General features: G+C 36.0%; 1 protein-coding gene across 6 annotated transcripts in view; it reads left to right on the forward strand.

The window, feature by feature from the left end:
- Positions 1-18,436, forward strand: part of ATP8A2 (ATPase phospholipid transporting 8A2) — a 756,382-nt gene that overhangs the window by 372,001 nt on the left and 365,945 nt on the right. For all 6 annotated transcript variants that reach the window (XM_020997141.2, XM_078147076.1, XM_078147075.1 and 3 more), the window contains exon 25: positions 17,172-17,344. In XM_020997141.2, coding sequence (XP_020852800.2) covers positions 17,172-17,344 — 173 coding nt within the window. The remainder of the gene's footprint in view (positions 1-17,171; positions 17,345-18,436) is intronic.

Genomic DNA, 18,436 nt, shown 5'->3' on the forward strand with positions numbered 1-18,436 from the left:
AATTCTCTATTTTACATATGAGCCAGAGTCTAAGATGAAATGACTCTCTCAAGGTCACACAGTAAATGCTGGAGCTGGGGCCTGGATTTAAAAGATCTAGAGTAAAGTCTAGTATTTTCTCTTGCAGACAGTCCTTGACCATATGATGTTTCCCCTAACCAACATGATTTTATAATAATGTTATTAATGTCATTTTAACCAAACTCCATCATAAGTTGATTTTTCTAGGATCTAGCTCTGGAACTGGAAATGATGTGGAAGGCTATGGAGTCTAAGTGCCCCAATCCTATTATAGGTTTAAATCACTGTGAAGGCCAAATTTATATTTTTATAGCCTGACTGTGGATTGCCAAGGAATGTACTCCAGTTTACATAGATGCAGAACAAGCTACCTCCTCCCTCTCACTCCTCAGCCCCCACCTCCTCCCCACCCCCGGCCTCACCCCAGCATATTTTATTTATGTTCTAGTCCTGTTTTGCTGATATTAGGGTGTTAATCATAGTGTATAGGTCAGGAATCTAGTAGGTTGAAGACTTAAAATCTAAGCTTCAGAGTAGAAAGCAAGCTCAGATTTCACAGGTACGCATGGTGGAAGGCATGCCTTTACTGATTTTTTTTTTCTATGTCCACTTCAGAAAATGTTTTTACAAGTGCTACAATGAACTGCATTTTCCATCAGCTAGTGAATTGTACTGGTTCAGCATAATTCTTTCTGTGAGGTAGTAGGTAAGGAGAATACAAACAAGTCAGTTCAAGACTGTTTGCTGAATTGTAAGATAAGATCTAGGAGAGACCACACAGGAATTTATTTGCTTCAGGGTATTCTAATTGTTTGCCAGTCAACAAATTATACTTTATTTAGTTTTATCCCAGTTTCCTTATATCCTGCATTACCTGTAAGTATTTACCTTACCTATGCTAAAACGAAGGGAATTTTAATTTAGTAAAAACAAAGGGGATTTAGGGACAGGATAGCAAATTAAGAGATTAAGATAGGTGTAACATTTTACATACCTTAAAAAAAAAGACAATTGCACTCAGGTTTGACCACCTAAAATTGTTGATGTGATTTCAGTGAAGTGTAAAGCCAGGCTTTACAGCAGCCACGCTTCCTGTAGCAGGAATTTGGTAGCAGTTTGAAAAGGTATTAATTTAACCAAAACAGTGATGTCTTTGGGTGGGTTGGTGGGTCCGATAACTCTATTTCTTTTCCTTTGGCACATTGAAATATGACCTGTCACCTTGCCTTCACTTGGGGACACATCACAATTGCCACAGTGTTTTATTATACATTGTCTTCTGTCATCTGTTATTGGCTCCCTAACTACTTTTGAAACTTCTTAAAGTCAGGGATAATGGGATTGGGATTATTTACAGTGCCAAAGTTCTGAGCACACAGTAGGCATTTCATAAATACTTGCTCATTGATTTGACAAGCTGTTCAATGAGTTAGTATGTTATATAGTAGAAAGAGCTAGAAATTTGGAGTTGGGAGGCCTACATTTAAATACTAGCTCTATCACTATATCACATTCTGCACATCAAATATATCATTTTGAGCATTGGTTTCCTCATTTTAATATCAGGGTTGGACTTTTAAAGCTTTCTATTTTTTAATTTTATGAAAACTGCCAAATTGTTGGCAGACCTATTCCTTGGTATTGGGGATCTGGATCATGGTAATTCTGGGGTCACTTGTGACATAGGCCATCCTAACGTTCTGCATCTAAGTAGAACCCCTGATGTTCACAAGCCTTCTTGGTGAGTTATTTCTAATATCCTTGCCAATTTTTTTAAAACAACAAAAGCAGGGAATGGGAGAAGCTTGATTAAACTGAAGAACTTGACTGTATCACCCTGAGGAGGTTTTAACAGATTTTGGCTTGAAATAACTCATCCCTTTAGGAGAAGAGGCCTTCTAGAGTTGATTTGGATCAAAATTAAACCTGAAAGTTCCCAAGTTGCCTTCTGGAGGAAGGCCAGTGGGGTCTTGAATGCTAGGAGCTATATAGAAGCTGGCAGTGGGTAAGTTGTAGGCTGGTAGTAATTATTAATGTTTGTGCCAGGCTAAAGGGAGTGGCAAATTACCCTATATGATTGCCTGTACCATTGTTCAAGACCACTTGGCCATGGTGAAAACAAATAGGCTCACATAAACTAGAATCCTATGCCCTCTTTCTGATTTAGGAATATATGAATGCTATTAAACCATATTTTTAAATGAATTTGGAATTTGTGCCAGTATTTTTGCATGATTTTTCACATGTTAAGACTACCAGCAAATGTTTATATTACCCTTTTTAGGGGTTCACTTTAATTTGCTGTGATGATTAATTCTTCAGGACATTGAGACTTTTTATATAATGCTTTTCTTGTTGTGATAGAACTACTTGAATTGTAACCACTGTAGGATCTGGGGTGTTTCTTGCTGTCCCACACCTCTTTTTTATGGATTGGGTTTAAGGAAGCACAGAACTATAATTTCATGTCAACTTGGAGCAAGAATAACAGTTTCTTCCTAAAGTAGCAAGAGCATTAAAGCCAATATAAATTTGTAGTTGGAGAGCCCAGAGTTTTCCTTTTTTTTCTTTAAAAAAAAGTGTGTGTTTTTAAAAACTATTTTCATCATCCTTCCCAAAAAAGCCAATCCTTGAAAAATTCTCTCAAAATTTTATTTATCTTTTAAAGAACTAATTGAAAATATCTCACAAGTCATTCATAGTAATTTAAACTTCTTTAAAAATAGGCTGTCAAGAGGCTTCAATGAAGATTTTGCCTGCCATACTCTATAACATTGATCAAAGACTTCCTTCTTAACCTTCCAGTGTTACCTGTGTATTTATTTCTTGTTAACTGAGTCAGTCCTCTCTTCTTTGCCTCTTTCCTTTTCCCCTCCCAAACTCCTTTTGACTTGGGGAGATTCTCTGAACTCTACAAAGAGAACCTAGTCCAACATTAGAATGAAAGATTGCAGTGACCTGCCATACCTTTTGGCATTGGTGGTTCTTCTTTAGTTGTGTTTTTGCCTTAATTGGCTACCATTTTCTTCATCTGCCATCAAGAACTTTTAAAATATATTCCAGAATTTTGTTCCATGTTTTCCTTCTACTGTCTGTGCTTGCAGTGATCAGACCCCCATGCCCTCTGTCAGTTTGCTCCTCATTTTCTCTGGGAGCAGAGTGTAGCTAAGTTTTCTCAGGCTAATTGTTATATTCAGAATGTTGGATCTAGTTATCAACTGCAGGATGTCTGTTCCAAAAATGTTTTTGGATTTCTCTTAGGGATCCAGTTCTGCTGAGCATGGTATTAGTTTTAATTAGTGTTGACTCTATTCTCTCACAGTAGATGGACAAGGTCATAGGTTAGAATACATACTTGTCATCTTCCAATAAATCCACATCTATAGTTCATATTTAACTATTATACTGAATTCTAGGATTTAAATGAAACAATCCCTCAAGTAACTAAGACTTTTAGGAGAACAATACTACTTTTTATACAGTCCAGAAGCCCCACTTTGTATAAAAATAATAGTCTTTATTATTTATTTGATATAGGGGAATGACCTACAAATTGAGCAAGACTAATCTGTCAAGTATTTGGTCTACAAACTTCTATAGGTCAGGTGCCACTTCTTCCACAAGACCTTCCACATCTTCCTCACTGCCATCCCTTCATTTGAATGTTTCTTATGACACTATCTAGACTTCCTCTTAGCGTTCATTGCATTCTGCTTTGTATCATATTTATTTATGAATATCTTTTCTCCTTTTAGATTATAAGCTTTTTGAGGTCAGGGAATGTTTTTATATGTATATCCCCAACATCTTGTTCCTTGTAGGGAGTAGACACTTAATAAAAGTTGATTGAACAAAATTGATAGCAGTTATTATGCCTGTGGTCATGTGTTATATCCAGGACTTTTTTCAGGTTGAAAGTTTGCTGTGGAGTTTATAAATTCTACTGGTGGAATTCTAATGGATTAAATTGAACAAATATTCATTAAAAACACCTTGTGCTGAGCTCAGTGCTAGGCCCCTGGGGAAATGCTAAGTTTAAAGATTCGATTCTTGTTCTCATGGTCCTTATAATCTAGTAGGAGGATAAAATGAACATAGAAATAACTAGACTGCAAATATTACATGAAACGTGTAAAGCCATGTGCTCTGTGAGGTCTGAGGCAGGAGATTATGTCCAGTAATGCAGATCAGGGAAGGAAGGCTTCATCGAGTTAGAAGTATAAAAAATGAGCAGGAATATATTCAGCCAACAAGCTTTTACATACTTAATATCTGCAAAGTAATAAGCATTGGGGGTACAAAAAAAGCCAAAAACAATCCCCTACACTCAAGAAACTTACATTCCAATGGGAGAGATAGCATGGAAATGACTATGTACTGCCTAGGTACAGAAGATTAAGGTAAATCAGGAAGAGCAAGACACTAGCAGCTGGGTGAAGTGGGAATGGTCTCCTTTAGAGCAGAAAAAAGTGGGTAGAAAGGACTTTACAGGCATGGTATTGGGGGAGGGGCAGGTTGTACAGTGAGTTTGGGAGACAGAGAGTAAGTGCACATTGGTTGTAGTGTAGGGTGCAAAATATGAGATGAGGCTTGAAATATAGGATGGTGCCAGATTGTGGAGGGGCTTCAAATGCCAGGCAGTAAGGAGCCCCTGAAGATTTTAAGTTCAAAAGCAATGAGACCAGCTTGATGAATAAAGAAGACTTGATCAAATTTGGAGCTGAAACATGTGTAAAATAGGTGTTACAGGTGTGTAAAATGGCTAAAGCAGGTGTTGCCTGCTCTCTCTTGTTCTTTTCCTTTCCTCTCCTCTTCCTTTTTTTCTGACTTCCCGCCTTTTTTCCTCTTTTTGTATAACCAGTGCTTAGCACAATTCCTGACACATGGTAGATTAATAATGTTTATTCATATCCTCCCTTCCTTCCTCCTTCCCTTTTTTTCCTCCTCTCTTCTTCCCTCCCTACCTCCCTTCCCTCTTCCTTTCTCCCTTTCTCCTTCTTTCCCTTCTCCCTCCCTCCTTCTCTCCCTTTCCTTCCTCCCTCCCTTCCTTCTTCCTTCACTTCCTCCCCCACCACACAAACACACATAGAATTCTATATTTGACACTGTGCTAGACGTATAGTAGGCACTCAAGAAATATTTATTGATTGATTAGCAGAAGAACTGTATAGATGCAGGAATGTTCTGGCTTCCACTAAAAGGTGGTTGAGTTTCTTGGATTTATGAATAGAGCCTTGCTTGAACTGTAGCTCATAAATGTGCATTCTGTTTTTAGTTGCAATACTTATCTTTACTATATCTAGTCCCACTTCCATTTTCACATCTTTAAAATTGGAATGATACCTACTTTTTGATAGAATGGAGGTTCCTTGAAGACCAGACTTGTTTCATTTTTGTCTTGAAATGTCTAGCAACAGTGCACAACGAAAAATATTTGTTGAATGAATGAATTCCTACTATGGCTCATGTTAGAGCATTCTAAGCCATTTTTAATATTTTGACTAAGAAATTCTCAAAAGTGCTATATTTTGGGTAAAGTATTCTTTTTCCTATTGTATTTTTTTTTACTATCATCCATGATTATAGGAAAAAATTATGGGATAGAAAATTCGATGTGGTTCTCGAGCCCAATTTTAGCTATCAGTTAAATTTCTTCTCAAGTGAAACTTGCAGTAAATCACAAGATATAGTAATTCGAGGTTTCATTTCCTTTTATTGTTTTCATCTATTTTCTTGAGGAAATCCAGCCAAATAGTTAACAGGCAGCTAAACATTTTAAACGAGATTAATGTAAAAGACAGGACTTAGATTGCCTTTAAATAAAAATTTGTTATAATCAGAATCTATAGGGATAAGGACTAGACCTGTGATTTTTTTTTTGTATAGGGATCTTTCTCTACAGATAGAGATTAGTACCTTCTCTCCAACTAATGATCTTCAAGAATTGCCTAGAACACTGAGCCCTGAGTTTCCCAGGATCACATAGAAAAATGTGTGTAGAACTTGAACCTAGGTCTTCCTGAATTTGAGTCTGACTCTCTATCCACTACACCAAATGACTGTAATAATTGTAACTTAGATTTATCTAGTACCTGACATTGTGCAAAGTTCCAGAGTTGATTTCATTTTATTTTCATTTAGCCCTCTCAGCTAGTATAAGTATTATCCCCATTTTAGAAGTAAGGAGAGTGAGGCTTAGTGTTTATTTGCCCCAGGTCACCAGCTAATCAGTCGCATCACCAAGACTTCAGTCAAGGCCCTTTTGCCCCCAGTCCAGCATTCTTCCCCCTGCACTGCACTGATATTAATGATGACTGGATCCAACACAGGAGGAAGCTTTTGTGCTCTGAGCTGCCTGGGAGAACAATCCTAGTATTGAGATGCTTCTGGCTCAACATCCTACCATCGTTCTGCCAGTATTTATTTTTTCAGGCCCATGGGCCCAGAAAAACAATGTTACCAAATTGACACTGGCCATGAAAGCCTCTGAGAAGCGATCTCTGTTTCACTTCACTTATCTTTTATTAGTTTTATTGTAAGTGTTTATCATGAGACAAGGTGAAGTTCAAGACAGCATTGATCTGATCGCTTTTGCTGTGTGCACTGTGGTCTTGGGCTTTCCTCTGGATTGACCGTATCAAGTTCTACTGTTGTGAATGAAAATAATCAGTTGGTGAAAGCACAGAATTAGAAACCTCTTGGTCTATTTATTTCTGTGTCTCAAGAATTCTGATTTAAAGCAGACTTTATTTCCATTAATGTGAACAGTAAGTTTGTTCAGGAGTGTTTAAGTAAATCGATCAACGTTTTTTTCTCCTTGTCTGAGAGAAGACCTATTTAAGGAAAAGGTCAAAGTTTCATTTGTGGTATTAGATTCCAATTATATTACATTTACTGTAAGAAAGTGAGGGCTACATCTTTACTACTCTCAATGTATTGTCATACACACTATAGCCAACATACTCTTCTATGATTATTATTACTGTTATCTAATTATTTCTGAAATATTCAACATTTTCCTTTGTAATAGAGTGTGACTTGCAGCATCTATGGCATAGGATGAACTTGACTCCCTTGAAGATTCTTTTGGGTTCATTAAACTGAGACAGGAGTAGTTTGGACAGTTTAGCAGCTGTCCTAGAGCTCTTTGTGGAGAAGGTTTCATCTCTTAAGTTACACAGAAAGAATCCTCCTGTTTTTAATTGCTTTTGCAAGTAACATTTCTTTTGTTATTTCAAGCTTCCCAGAATTAAGGAGGTCTAGAAGTAAATGAATCCAAATCCAAAAAGAGAGGAGATCCATCATAGGCTTCACTAGAAGCTAGCACTCAGGAGTTCTCTTTTTACTCAAAATGTTTATATTGCAAAGCAGATATTTTTTGTTCTCTATGGAGTGTCACCAACATCTTGACAGATGTATGATATGTATGCATGTATTTTGCAAAGCTAAATCCTTGCAGAATGAAATTTGAGATTCTTTAGGAAATGCATATTACTAAAACAAATACATACATATATATATATATATATATATATACATTCATATCTATGTAGGGATATATTTGCATGTGGGAATGTCCATGATTTCATCAACTAAGTGGCTTAAGTTTTAGTGAACAATCTACATTATCTAGACAGATTGAATAAAGACTGTGGTACAAACAGGTAACCCCCTGTTTTATGTACCACATTTTTGTATATATTAACTAAACGGTCAATTGCTCCTTCCCTGATCTCTAAAGACGGCAAATGTGGAAGGAAATCATTTCCCACAAAGAAACACATGAAAACCCAGTCATCAATGTTCCCCTCAATATCAAAAGTAAATGGCAGGCTGGCCATAGTTAATTCTCTTTCTAAATACTCACGAAGCACATTTAGCCGAATGTAGATAAACTCTCCTTCTGAAGCAGGAAGACTTTCTTCAAACTGATCATGCTCTCCCTGTTTTTCCCTTGGCAAACCCTGGCCAGTCCTTGACTTCATGACCAAGCTGACTACAAAGACCACATGGTTTTGGTTTGTTGGGTTTGAATTCTTCCCTAATAATTGTGAAGTTTGGCTCATGTGTGGCAAGTCCAAGCATAATGAGATCAGCATCCGCTCCACATAAGCAATGATGAGTGTTTGGATCATGGTTAGGTTGAGCTCTTTGTCTTCTAATATAATCCATGATTTTATGTTCTCCTTCACCAGGAGCACTAGCATCAGATAAAATAACAGTCAAATTTTTCCACCCTGGGTCATTATTTAAACGATCAGCAATGTAATATCGAAGGCATTTAGCAAGATTGTCCATGAACTCAGTTCCTGGTGTAATACAATTGGCCTAGGACCCTTTCAAAAAGAGACTGCATAGATAACTTATGTGAGCAGATTGCCTTTTCACCATAATGGGAGCTTGCTCTGTCCAGATGTTTAGAACATATGACCTTCAGGATAACTATTAGTCAACTCCCCTTGCTACTTACTAGCTGTGTGACCTTGGATAAGACACTTAACCTCAGTGTGCCTCAGTTTCTTCAACTGTAAAATGGGTATGATAGCATCTACCCACCAGAGTTGTTGTGAGGGACAAATGAGGTAATAATGTCAAAGAACTTAGCACTAACTGACACATAAGAACTATACAAATGTTAGTTATTGTTATTAAGATTATTATTTGAGAGATAACCCATATTGGCCTTTTCACTTGGGCTGCAGATTCTCTTTCTCTTAATATTATTTTTTAGTTTATAAAATTGATATTTTTATTGTGACACAATTAACAGATGTCACATGCTGAAATAACTCCCTTGTCCCTGTCAAGTGTGTTACCACAAAATAGTAAATCCAATCCTACAAGAATCTATTAACTACCTACCATATGTATGGCAGTATCCTAGATGCTAGGAGTATAAAGCAAAACAAAACAAAAGACAGGTCCTTTTCTCAGTGAACTTACATTCTGCTGCTGGGATATAACACATAAACCAGTAAGAATATACATGATAATTTTATAAGGCAGGGAAGCACTAATCATTAAGGGGATCAAGAAAGAGTTTCTTTAACAGATGGTACATGAGCTAAGGCTTGAAGGGACTAAGGATTCTAAGAGTCAGAGAAGGGATAGAATGATAGAATGTAATCTCCTTGAGGACAGACAAGTACTGTCTCATTTTCTGTTCTTTTATTCCCAGTACCTGGGTCAGTGCTTGACACGTGGTAGGTGCTTGAGTATTAATTTGAAGTATGCAAAGGCATGGAGGCTGGAGATAGAGTGCTAAGTTCAGGAACACCAAGGCAGCCCAGTTTTACTCATGCAGAGGAAATGTATGCAATAAGCTTGGAAGGGTAGGCTAGAGCCACATTGTAATGCCAGGATGACTAGTTATCCTAAAGGCAACAACAGGTCTCTGAAGGTTTGTGAGCATGGTAAAATCTGAGCTTTAGGAATATTATTTTGGCAGGCATGAAAGAAGATAAACTAGCAGGGAAGGGACTAAAAGTTAGCAGTTTAATGAGGAGGCGTTTGAAATAGTGCAGGAGCAAAGTGATAAGGGTTTGAACTAGAGTAGTAGCTGTGTGAGTGGATAGAAGGAAAGAGATGGAGGGAAGGACAAGATTTGGCAATTGACTAGATATGATAAATGAGGGAGAAAGAGTCATGAATGACTCAGAGATTGTAAATGAAGGAATTTTTAAAAATGTTGAATAAGAATTTAATGTGTGCAGAGTGCAAGGATAAAAATAGAAAACCATGACAAACCCTGCATTCAAGGAGCCCACAGGTATTTAAGTTTTCTTTATTAATTTTTTTAAAATTTTGCTTTTGTTTTTTCTTCTTCATCCTCTCACTCCCCCTCAGTTGAAAAGAAAAACAGGATTCTTATAATAAATATACATAGTCAAGTAGGACAAATTCCCACAATGACCATATCCAAAAATGCCTGTCTCATTCTGCATATTTAGTCCATCTCCTCCATATCAAGAGTTGACTAGCATGCTTCCTCTGTCCTCATTAATCATGATTGGTCATGGCATTGATCAATTTCAATTCCACAGTTTAAACTTGTTCATGTTTTAAGTGTCGTTATAGTATAAATTCTTCTTCTGGTTCTCACTTGGCTTTGTATCAGTTCATAGAAGACTTCCCAGGTTTCTCTAAAGCCACCCCTTTCATCATTTCTTATGGTACAATAGTATTTCATTAGATTCATATACCATAATTTGTTCAGCTGTTCCTCAATTGATGGATACTCCCTTAGTTTCCAGTTCATTGGTACTGCAAGAAGAGCTACTATAAATATTCTTGTATCACTGGGTCCTTTTCTTGTTTCTTTGATCTCTTGGGGATACAAGCCTCGCAATTGTATCATTGGGTCAAATGATATACACATTTTAGTAACTTTGAGCAGAGTTCTGGATTGTTTTCCAGAATGGGTAGACTGATCCATAGCCCCACAGCCAGTGCATTAATGTGCCTCTTTTCCTGAATCCTCGCCAAGACTTATTTTCCTTATTTGTTAATTTTACCAATCTTATAGGTATGAGGTAGAACATCAGTGTTGCTTTAGTTTGTAATTCCCTACTTTTTTTAGTGATTCCCAGCAGTTTTCATATGATTGTTGGTATGTTTGGATTTCTTCCCTTGAGAACTGCCTCTAAACCCTGTGACCAATTATGAGTTGGAGTATGCCTCTTAGTCTTATAAATATGAATCGGTTCCTTACATGTTTTGGATATGAGACCTTTTTGAGAGGCGACTTGATAGTGCAGAAATAGAATGTTGGACCTGGAGTCAGGAAGACCTGAGTTCAAATCCAGCCTTAGATACTTACTAGCTTACCCTAGGCAAGTCACACAACTTCTCTGTACCTCAATTTCCTTATCTGTAAAATGATGGTAATAGCAAAACCAGATGTTGTGTGTAAAGCAATTTGCACTATATAAAAGGTACAGCTGTCACCGTCATCAGAGAAGCTTCTTGCAAAGATTTTTTTCCCCCAGCTGTTTTCCCTTATAATTTTAACTGCATTAGATTTCTTCACGCAAAAACTTTTAAATTTTATGTAATAAATATTACTCATTTTTTTTCTGTGACCTCTATATCTTGTGTGGTCATGAACTGTTCCCCTGTTCATAGATTTGAAAGCAAATTTCTACCCTGCTTCTCTAATTTGTTTATGATGTGACCCTTTATGTATAATTGATCCATTTAGATCCATTTAGAGTTTATCTTGGTAAATGGTATGAAGTGCTAGTCGAAATCTCTTTTCTGCCAGACTAATTTCCAATTTTCCTGTCAGTTTGTTGTCAAATGTTGAATCCTTGCCCCAATAACTAGACTGTCTTTGTTTATCCAAAAGTAAACTACGATGCTGCTTCCTTCTGTATGTGCTGTACCTAATTTATTCCACTGACTGACTTCTCTCATTCTTATCTAGTACTAAAGCATTTTGTTGATTATTGCATTGTAGTACAGTTTGAGATTTGGTAGTTAGGTCCCCTCCCTTCCCACTTCTTTTTATTTCCCATGAAATTCTTGACCTCTTGTTTCTTCAGATGGATTTTATTATTCTTTTTTGATCAATAAAGTAATCTTTTGGTAGTTTGATGGCTATGGCACTGAAATAAATTAATTTAGACAGGACTGTCATTTTTATTAAGTTGACTCTGACTACTTATGACCATTAGTATTTCTTCAATTATTTAGATCTATGTAGAATTACGTAAAAATTGCTTTTAGTTGTATTTATATGGTTCCTGGGCGTATCTTGATAGGTAGACTCCAAAGCATTTTATGCATATTATAGTTGTTTTAAATGGAATTTCTCTTACTGTCTCTACCATCGGGATTTGTTAGTAATGTACAGACATACTTATGATTTATGTGGCTACATTTTATGCCTTGCAACTTGAAATAAAGTTATTTCTGTTCATTTTTAGTTGACACTGTAGGGTTATCCAAATATATGTGTGTACATATAAAGGGGTATGTGTGTGTGTGTGTGTGTGTGTGTGTGTGTGTGTGTGTGTGTGTGAGATCACTGTGATGCTTTTCTTTCTTCTTTCTTTTTGCTTATTTCCACCACTTCTGTTTCTTGTCTTACTGCTATAGCTAACATTTCTAGCACCATTTCAAATAGCAATAGTAATAGTGGATCACTGCTTTACCCTTCTTATTATAGGAAAGGCCTCTAATTTATTCTTATTGGCTCTTGGTTTTAGATTAATAACAATTAGCACATTAAGGAAAGGTTCATTTATTCTTGTGTTTTCTAGTTTTTTATATTTTTAGTAGAAATGGGTATTATATTTTGTCAAAAGCTTTTTTCCCTATATCTATTGATATACTCATATTATTTTTGTTATCATTAATAACATGACCAATTTTATTGATAATTTTCTTAAAATTTAACCAACCATACATTTATGGTATAAAACCAGCCTGGTCATAGTATGTAATCTTTTTAATTATGTGATTCTATCTTCTTAGTAATATTTAATTTATTTATTTATCTATTTATTTATTTATTTATTTAGATTATTAGAATTGTCTACCTCTGAAGGGAATATATTAAGGTCTTCTACTATTAAGAGTTTCACTATTTTCCCCTTTAACTCATTTATCTTTTCTTTTAAATATTTATATACTAAGCCATTTGTCAATGATTATTTATTACGTACCTACTATATTTCAGTTAGCATACCAAGCTCTGAGTATACAGAGAACAGTAAAAGATAGCCTCTACTCTCAAGGAATTCACTATCTAATAAAGGAGATAGCTTGTAAACAACTATGTACAAACAAAATGTGTATATGTGTGTAAGATATAATAAATTGGAGATAGTCAATAAATAAAGCTTCAGTAACTTAAAAAACTTTTTTGGAAGTATCCTCAAAGAGTTCTCAGACTGTGCATATCTTTTGACCCAGCTTCATCACTACTAGGCTCATGTTCCAGTGAAATCAAAGGAGGAAGAACACGAACACACACACACGGTGATTTCCTGTCAGGGAGTGGGTAAACAAATCATGGTACATGAATGTGATAAAATATTATTGTGCCATAAGAAATGATGAAATGGACAATTTTGTTTCATTTATTTATTTTTTGTGAGGCAATTGGGGTTAAGTAATTTGCCCAGAGTCACACAGCTAATAAGTGTCATGTATCTGAGGCCAAATTTGAACTCAGGTCCTCCTGACTCCAGGGTCGGTGCTCTATCCACTGTACCACCTAGCTGCCCCTGACATAGGCAATTTTAGAAGAAACTGTGGGAAAACCTCTTTGAAATGATGCAGAGTAAAGTGACCAGAACCAGGAGAACAATTTATACAATGGCATCTACAATATAGAGAAAAATAATTTTGAAAAACTTTAGATTCTAATCAATGCAATGATAAACCTGAATTCAGAAGACTGAAGATGAAACATACTATTTACCTCCTGCCAGAAGAGTGATGGACTTAAAATACAGAGACAGACACACATTTTCAGGCATGGCCAAGGAATTTGTTTTGCTAGACTGTGTGTGTTTTTGATTAGAGTTTTATTTTTCATTCTCTTTTTAAACTTTGCTCATCTTGTTGGGGGGGATAAGAGGTACAGATAAGTGCTCATATAAATATATAAATTTGTTAAAATAATGGCAACTAGAAATAAAAATTTCTTGAATTTCCTTGAAAGAGAAATGAGGTTAAATTTTTACAGAAAGTTTGACTTTCAAGATTGGGTTTTGAGGTTTAAATATTCTATTATAACTAAGTTACACACATATCTGTATGTGTCTATTTACATATACATATATGTATATATACATACACTCTGTGTGTGTGTGTGTGTGTGTGTGTGTGTGTACCTTCACTTTTCAATGAAACAGAAGAATTGGTTGAAAGGGCTAGGGACATTTAGCCTAGAAAAGAGGAGAGGAGGAGACTTGGGAATATAGAATAGTTGTCTTCCAGTATTTTAGGGGCGATCATGTGGAAAAGAGATTGTCCCTATAGAACAGAACTGGAAGCAATGGGAGGAAATTATAGAGAAACAGATTTTGACTCAATTTGAGAATAGTAATTATAGTTATCTGAGAAAGAAAGGCACTCGGGAGACACTGAGGTTCCCATTACTAGGGATCTTCTACCAGAGGCTGAGTGACCACTTGTAAGTGATGTTACATATTTCAAGCATGGGTTGTTCTAGATGACCTCTGAAATTCAATGATCATCTGGAAAAACATTTGTTACAATGAAAGGAAGTAATAAGAGTATAATTTTGTGCTTTTGACTTTTGTAGGCTCATAGTTTTATTCTTGAAATTATTGTAACTATATCTGTTATGTACCTAAATTCTTCAAAGAAATTATGTTTTACTAAATGTTTTACAAATAATTATATGTCTATTCCCTTAAGTATAGCCATTATATGAAAATCTGTGTTTTTAAAACAAGTAAATTAGGGAGCAGTGAATTGCTTTATGGAAGTATTCACCTTAGTATTCTTTTACATGGCAGCTTCCCCTTGGAACATATAAACTAGTCATAAGCCAATTTTTACAAAATACAATCCAGCTGTTCACGAATATTGCAAAAAGCAAGGTACATATTTATGGTTAATCACAACCAGGAAGAGAAATATGTGCATATGTAAATATAAGTTACAGGGATACGATGATGGGAGGTCCATCTGGTTAAGAACTATATTTCCTGTGAGAACCCAAGTCCCAAGAGTTGGACCAGATGGCAAGAGTCTAAGCCTCTGAATTCCCTTAGATCACTGTACTGATAGCAAAGAGATAACATAGTAAGAAAATGAGATGGGAGGTAGGACATTAGATAAAAGAAAAGAAAATGAAATCATATGGGGTGGTGAGCAAGAGAGGAGTCAGCAAAGACCTCAGATTCATAGAGCTGACAAGAATCAGAGTTGAAAACTAACTCAGGGGTTCTTAACCTAGGGGTCTATGGATACATTTCAAGGAGGAGCCTGTGAACTTATTTTTTTTAATATATTGAGAAGTGTTTTAATTTAATTGATTTCCTTTGTTATCCTCTGCATTTTATTTTATTCACTTAAAGCATATATACTTGAGGCTGTATATCGTTGTTAAATGGCATATTTGTGTCACTATAGTGCCCAGTGGATCCAAGACAAAAAAAAAAAGGATTAACCCTTGGACTAAATTAACAGCAAAGCAGGCTGTTTGCAGGCAGTAATCTGGTAGATGGAAACTTCCATTTCATGCTTTACTGATGAATATTGTCAAGAAGAGATTTCTACTGAGGTGCAGATAGATTGTGATCTACAATGACTGAGGGAATGTTCAGATGGAGTAAATGATGGACCTATTGAAATGTTATGTTATCCTACAGAATTTTTTGTCTGGGAAATGGACCTTAGAGATCCAACACCCTCATTTCATAGTCAAGGAAATTTAGAAGTAGGGAAGGGAGGTTTCTTGTTAAAGTCACCCAGGTAGCAGTAGCAGAACTATTCAGCCCCTCTGACTCTGAATTGAAGGCTTTTCCTAATTCTAGATGACCTCTAAGGTACCTTCCAGCTCTGAAACACTATGGTTCTATGATATCTCAGGAACATAGGTTACTAGTGCTAGTTGATTCCATAAATGGGTACCTCCTACAAAAATAATACCATATATTTGTGTACAGCACTCTTAGGATCAAAACAGCCATTCAACATCCCATTAGGCATATGGGACAGGTAGCTTTAACCTGACTTTACAAAACAAACTGGCCCCTAGATGTTAAGTGATTTGCCTAATGTTATACACAGCAAACTAGCAGCAAGAATCGAGATCTTATGTTTTTCTGTTTCAGCATCCTGACTCAGCAATGGACTGATCTTAGGGAATAATAAATAGTATAGGAATGCCATCTCCTTTTAATGGAAATTAAATAATAATTTATTTTAATTTTTTTAAATAAAAATCAGTTTAACATATCTTTCCTCTTGAACACATCTTCCATCCATTAACAGTGCATTTCTACAGTACTACTTTATTTATTCTTTTCAGTAGTAGAAATATCAAGCGTTATTTTTGGTTAAGGGCATGGGAAGTTCTAAATACATCCCCTTCTAATAAGCTCCAAAGTCTCTTGTTGAGAATGAGAAATGATTCAGTAAGATGAGAGGTTCCAGTTTTATAGTGGTAGCTGAGCCTAAAATTAAACTCTACAGGGGGAGAGAGTCTATATTGATTCTCTGCATTTAATTAAATATGCAGAGTATTTGCAGCACATGCAGTATATTCAGTGACATACACACACACAATGACTGGAACTACCTTTTATAGTACCCTAATTAGCTTAATAGTGCCTTTTAAAATTGAGGCACATCCACTCTTAAGTTTCTCACATATGGCACCTAGTTGCTGTTACCACCCCTATTCTGATCTTGTATTTCTTTTTCAGGGTTTGAGTTTAGAGTTACAGCCCTCACTGATTTGAGTATAACTGTGCAGAGATCAAATTTACTACCTTGATATAATTCCACATTCTAATTCCAACTGGAAACGGACATCATGCCTAGATAGTCCCTGTAGTCTGGTGATGGGGTTTCATGTATGTTTCCTATTAAAAGTGAATTTCTTTTCATAAAGATACATTAAGAATATGACCTAAAACCCTCTGGAAAGTCTGAGAATACAGAGTTATAAATGTTATTTTTCCACTTCATTGTCTACAGGGAACTTGACAAAAATCTCATAACACATTTAAAACACACCTGATGCCATATTGAGAAAGCTAATTGCCAAATTACCTGGTGATGAAGATGGTCTTACTAGCCTTAAAGTGCATATTAGGAATAAATACTCATATAGTTTCCCTTTCCACTTGTAATAAGAGGCTAAGGACCACAGAAAGCTATAAAAGAGAAGGTGCAAAAAATACACAATAACCTCTTTTAATGAAACTGTTTAATCAGATCACAGTTTGAATGGTTGAAATCAGTACTAACTCGAAGTAAGATGGATTTACTCATTGAAGTACCAAAAAGACCTCAATATGTAAGGCATGTTGACCAGGACAACAGGCTCTTGATGACATTAAGGTGAAGTGTTAGTATATAAAGTATAAAGTATATAAAGGACTTTTTGATGGAAGAATTTAGATTTAATTCTTACCTCTCCCATACCTTTCTTATTTCAGGCAACAAGAGAAGCCCTTACTCAGCACTGTGTTTGCCTTGGAAATTCTCTGGGCAAAGAAAATGACATTGCCTTGATCATTGATGGCCACACACTGAAGTATGCCCTCTCATTTGAAGTCAGGCAGATCTTCCTGGATTTGGCCCTTTCGTGTAAAGCAGTCATCTGTTGCAGGTAGGAGGATGTTCAGTATTTACCCACTTTGTGTTGATGTATCAAAGTGACTTTTTGTTCATGTTAAGATAACAGAGGTAAAGTTTCTCTTCTAAATGCAAAGCGATCCCATACAATCCACAAGGTCCAAATGTATCTTTTTAGTTGTTAAGTTAACATTTTCAGGAGCCAGTATATCATTGTTAAATAGTAGATTTGTGTCTACTAGCATGATGGACTTAAATTAAAATCCTCCATATAGTATGACATTATAGCTCCAATCATGTGCTGATAGTGGAGAACAAAACAGAGAAGGGTCTGATTACCATTAGTGGGGGAGCTTCCCATATGTTCTGTCTATTAAATCTTCTAATTCTGAAGTCTGGGCAAGCGCCCAACTCCCAGAAGTGTGGTGTTTGTTTATTTATGTGTCTCTTGTCATAGGTCAGTTTCTCTCTCAAGCTCTGTGGTTGAGTATTCCTTTCAGACAACAAGGAGCTTTGGTCTGGTTTTTATTATGTGTATTTTTCTGTTGGGATCTAATCAGTAGAGGTATGGACAGTCTGTGTATATTTCTTCATGTTAATCTTTCAGGGTTAATAAAGGTGGGTGGCATCACATTCTGTTGATAACTGGATGTTATGAGAAGAAAGCAAAGCTGTTTGCAATGAAGGGGAAATTAGATGAAAAATTAGATGAGAGGAAATGAATTTATAATAAGCCAGCAAAGGGGACTCCATCAGCAATAAAATGAATGAATGAATAAATATAAATAAATAAGGTGAAAAGGGTTTGCCTCTCAAGGTGAAGATTTAAGTGCACAAGTTATCAAACCATCCTAGCAACGTAGATTCGTGAAAATATTATGACCATATTTGGAACTCATCTGATGATTATTCTTAATAGTGTACACAGTTATCTTGTCTGCTGTGGACCCAAAACTCTTCTTCATCAACGCTAGGCTGGCCTAACATGGCATATACTTGATGTCACCACTGTCCAATGGCCCTGTGATGCTTTTATTACTAATCTTATTCATGCCTATGTCAGACCATTGCATGACTATCTACTTCTTCTTGTTCCTCCGTCATTCTTCCAGAACTCTGGGTCATA

Source organism: Phascolarctos cinereus, unplaced genomic scaffold, assembly GCF_003287225.1.
Source record: "Phascolarctos cinereus isolate Bilbo 61053 unplaced genomic scaffold, phaCin_HiC Scaffold_726;HRSCAF=1367, whole genome shotgun sequence".
Classification (NCBI taxonomy): Eukaryota; Metazoa; Chordata; class Mammalia; order Diprotodontia; family Phascolarctidae; genus Phascolarctos; species Phascolarctos cinereus.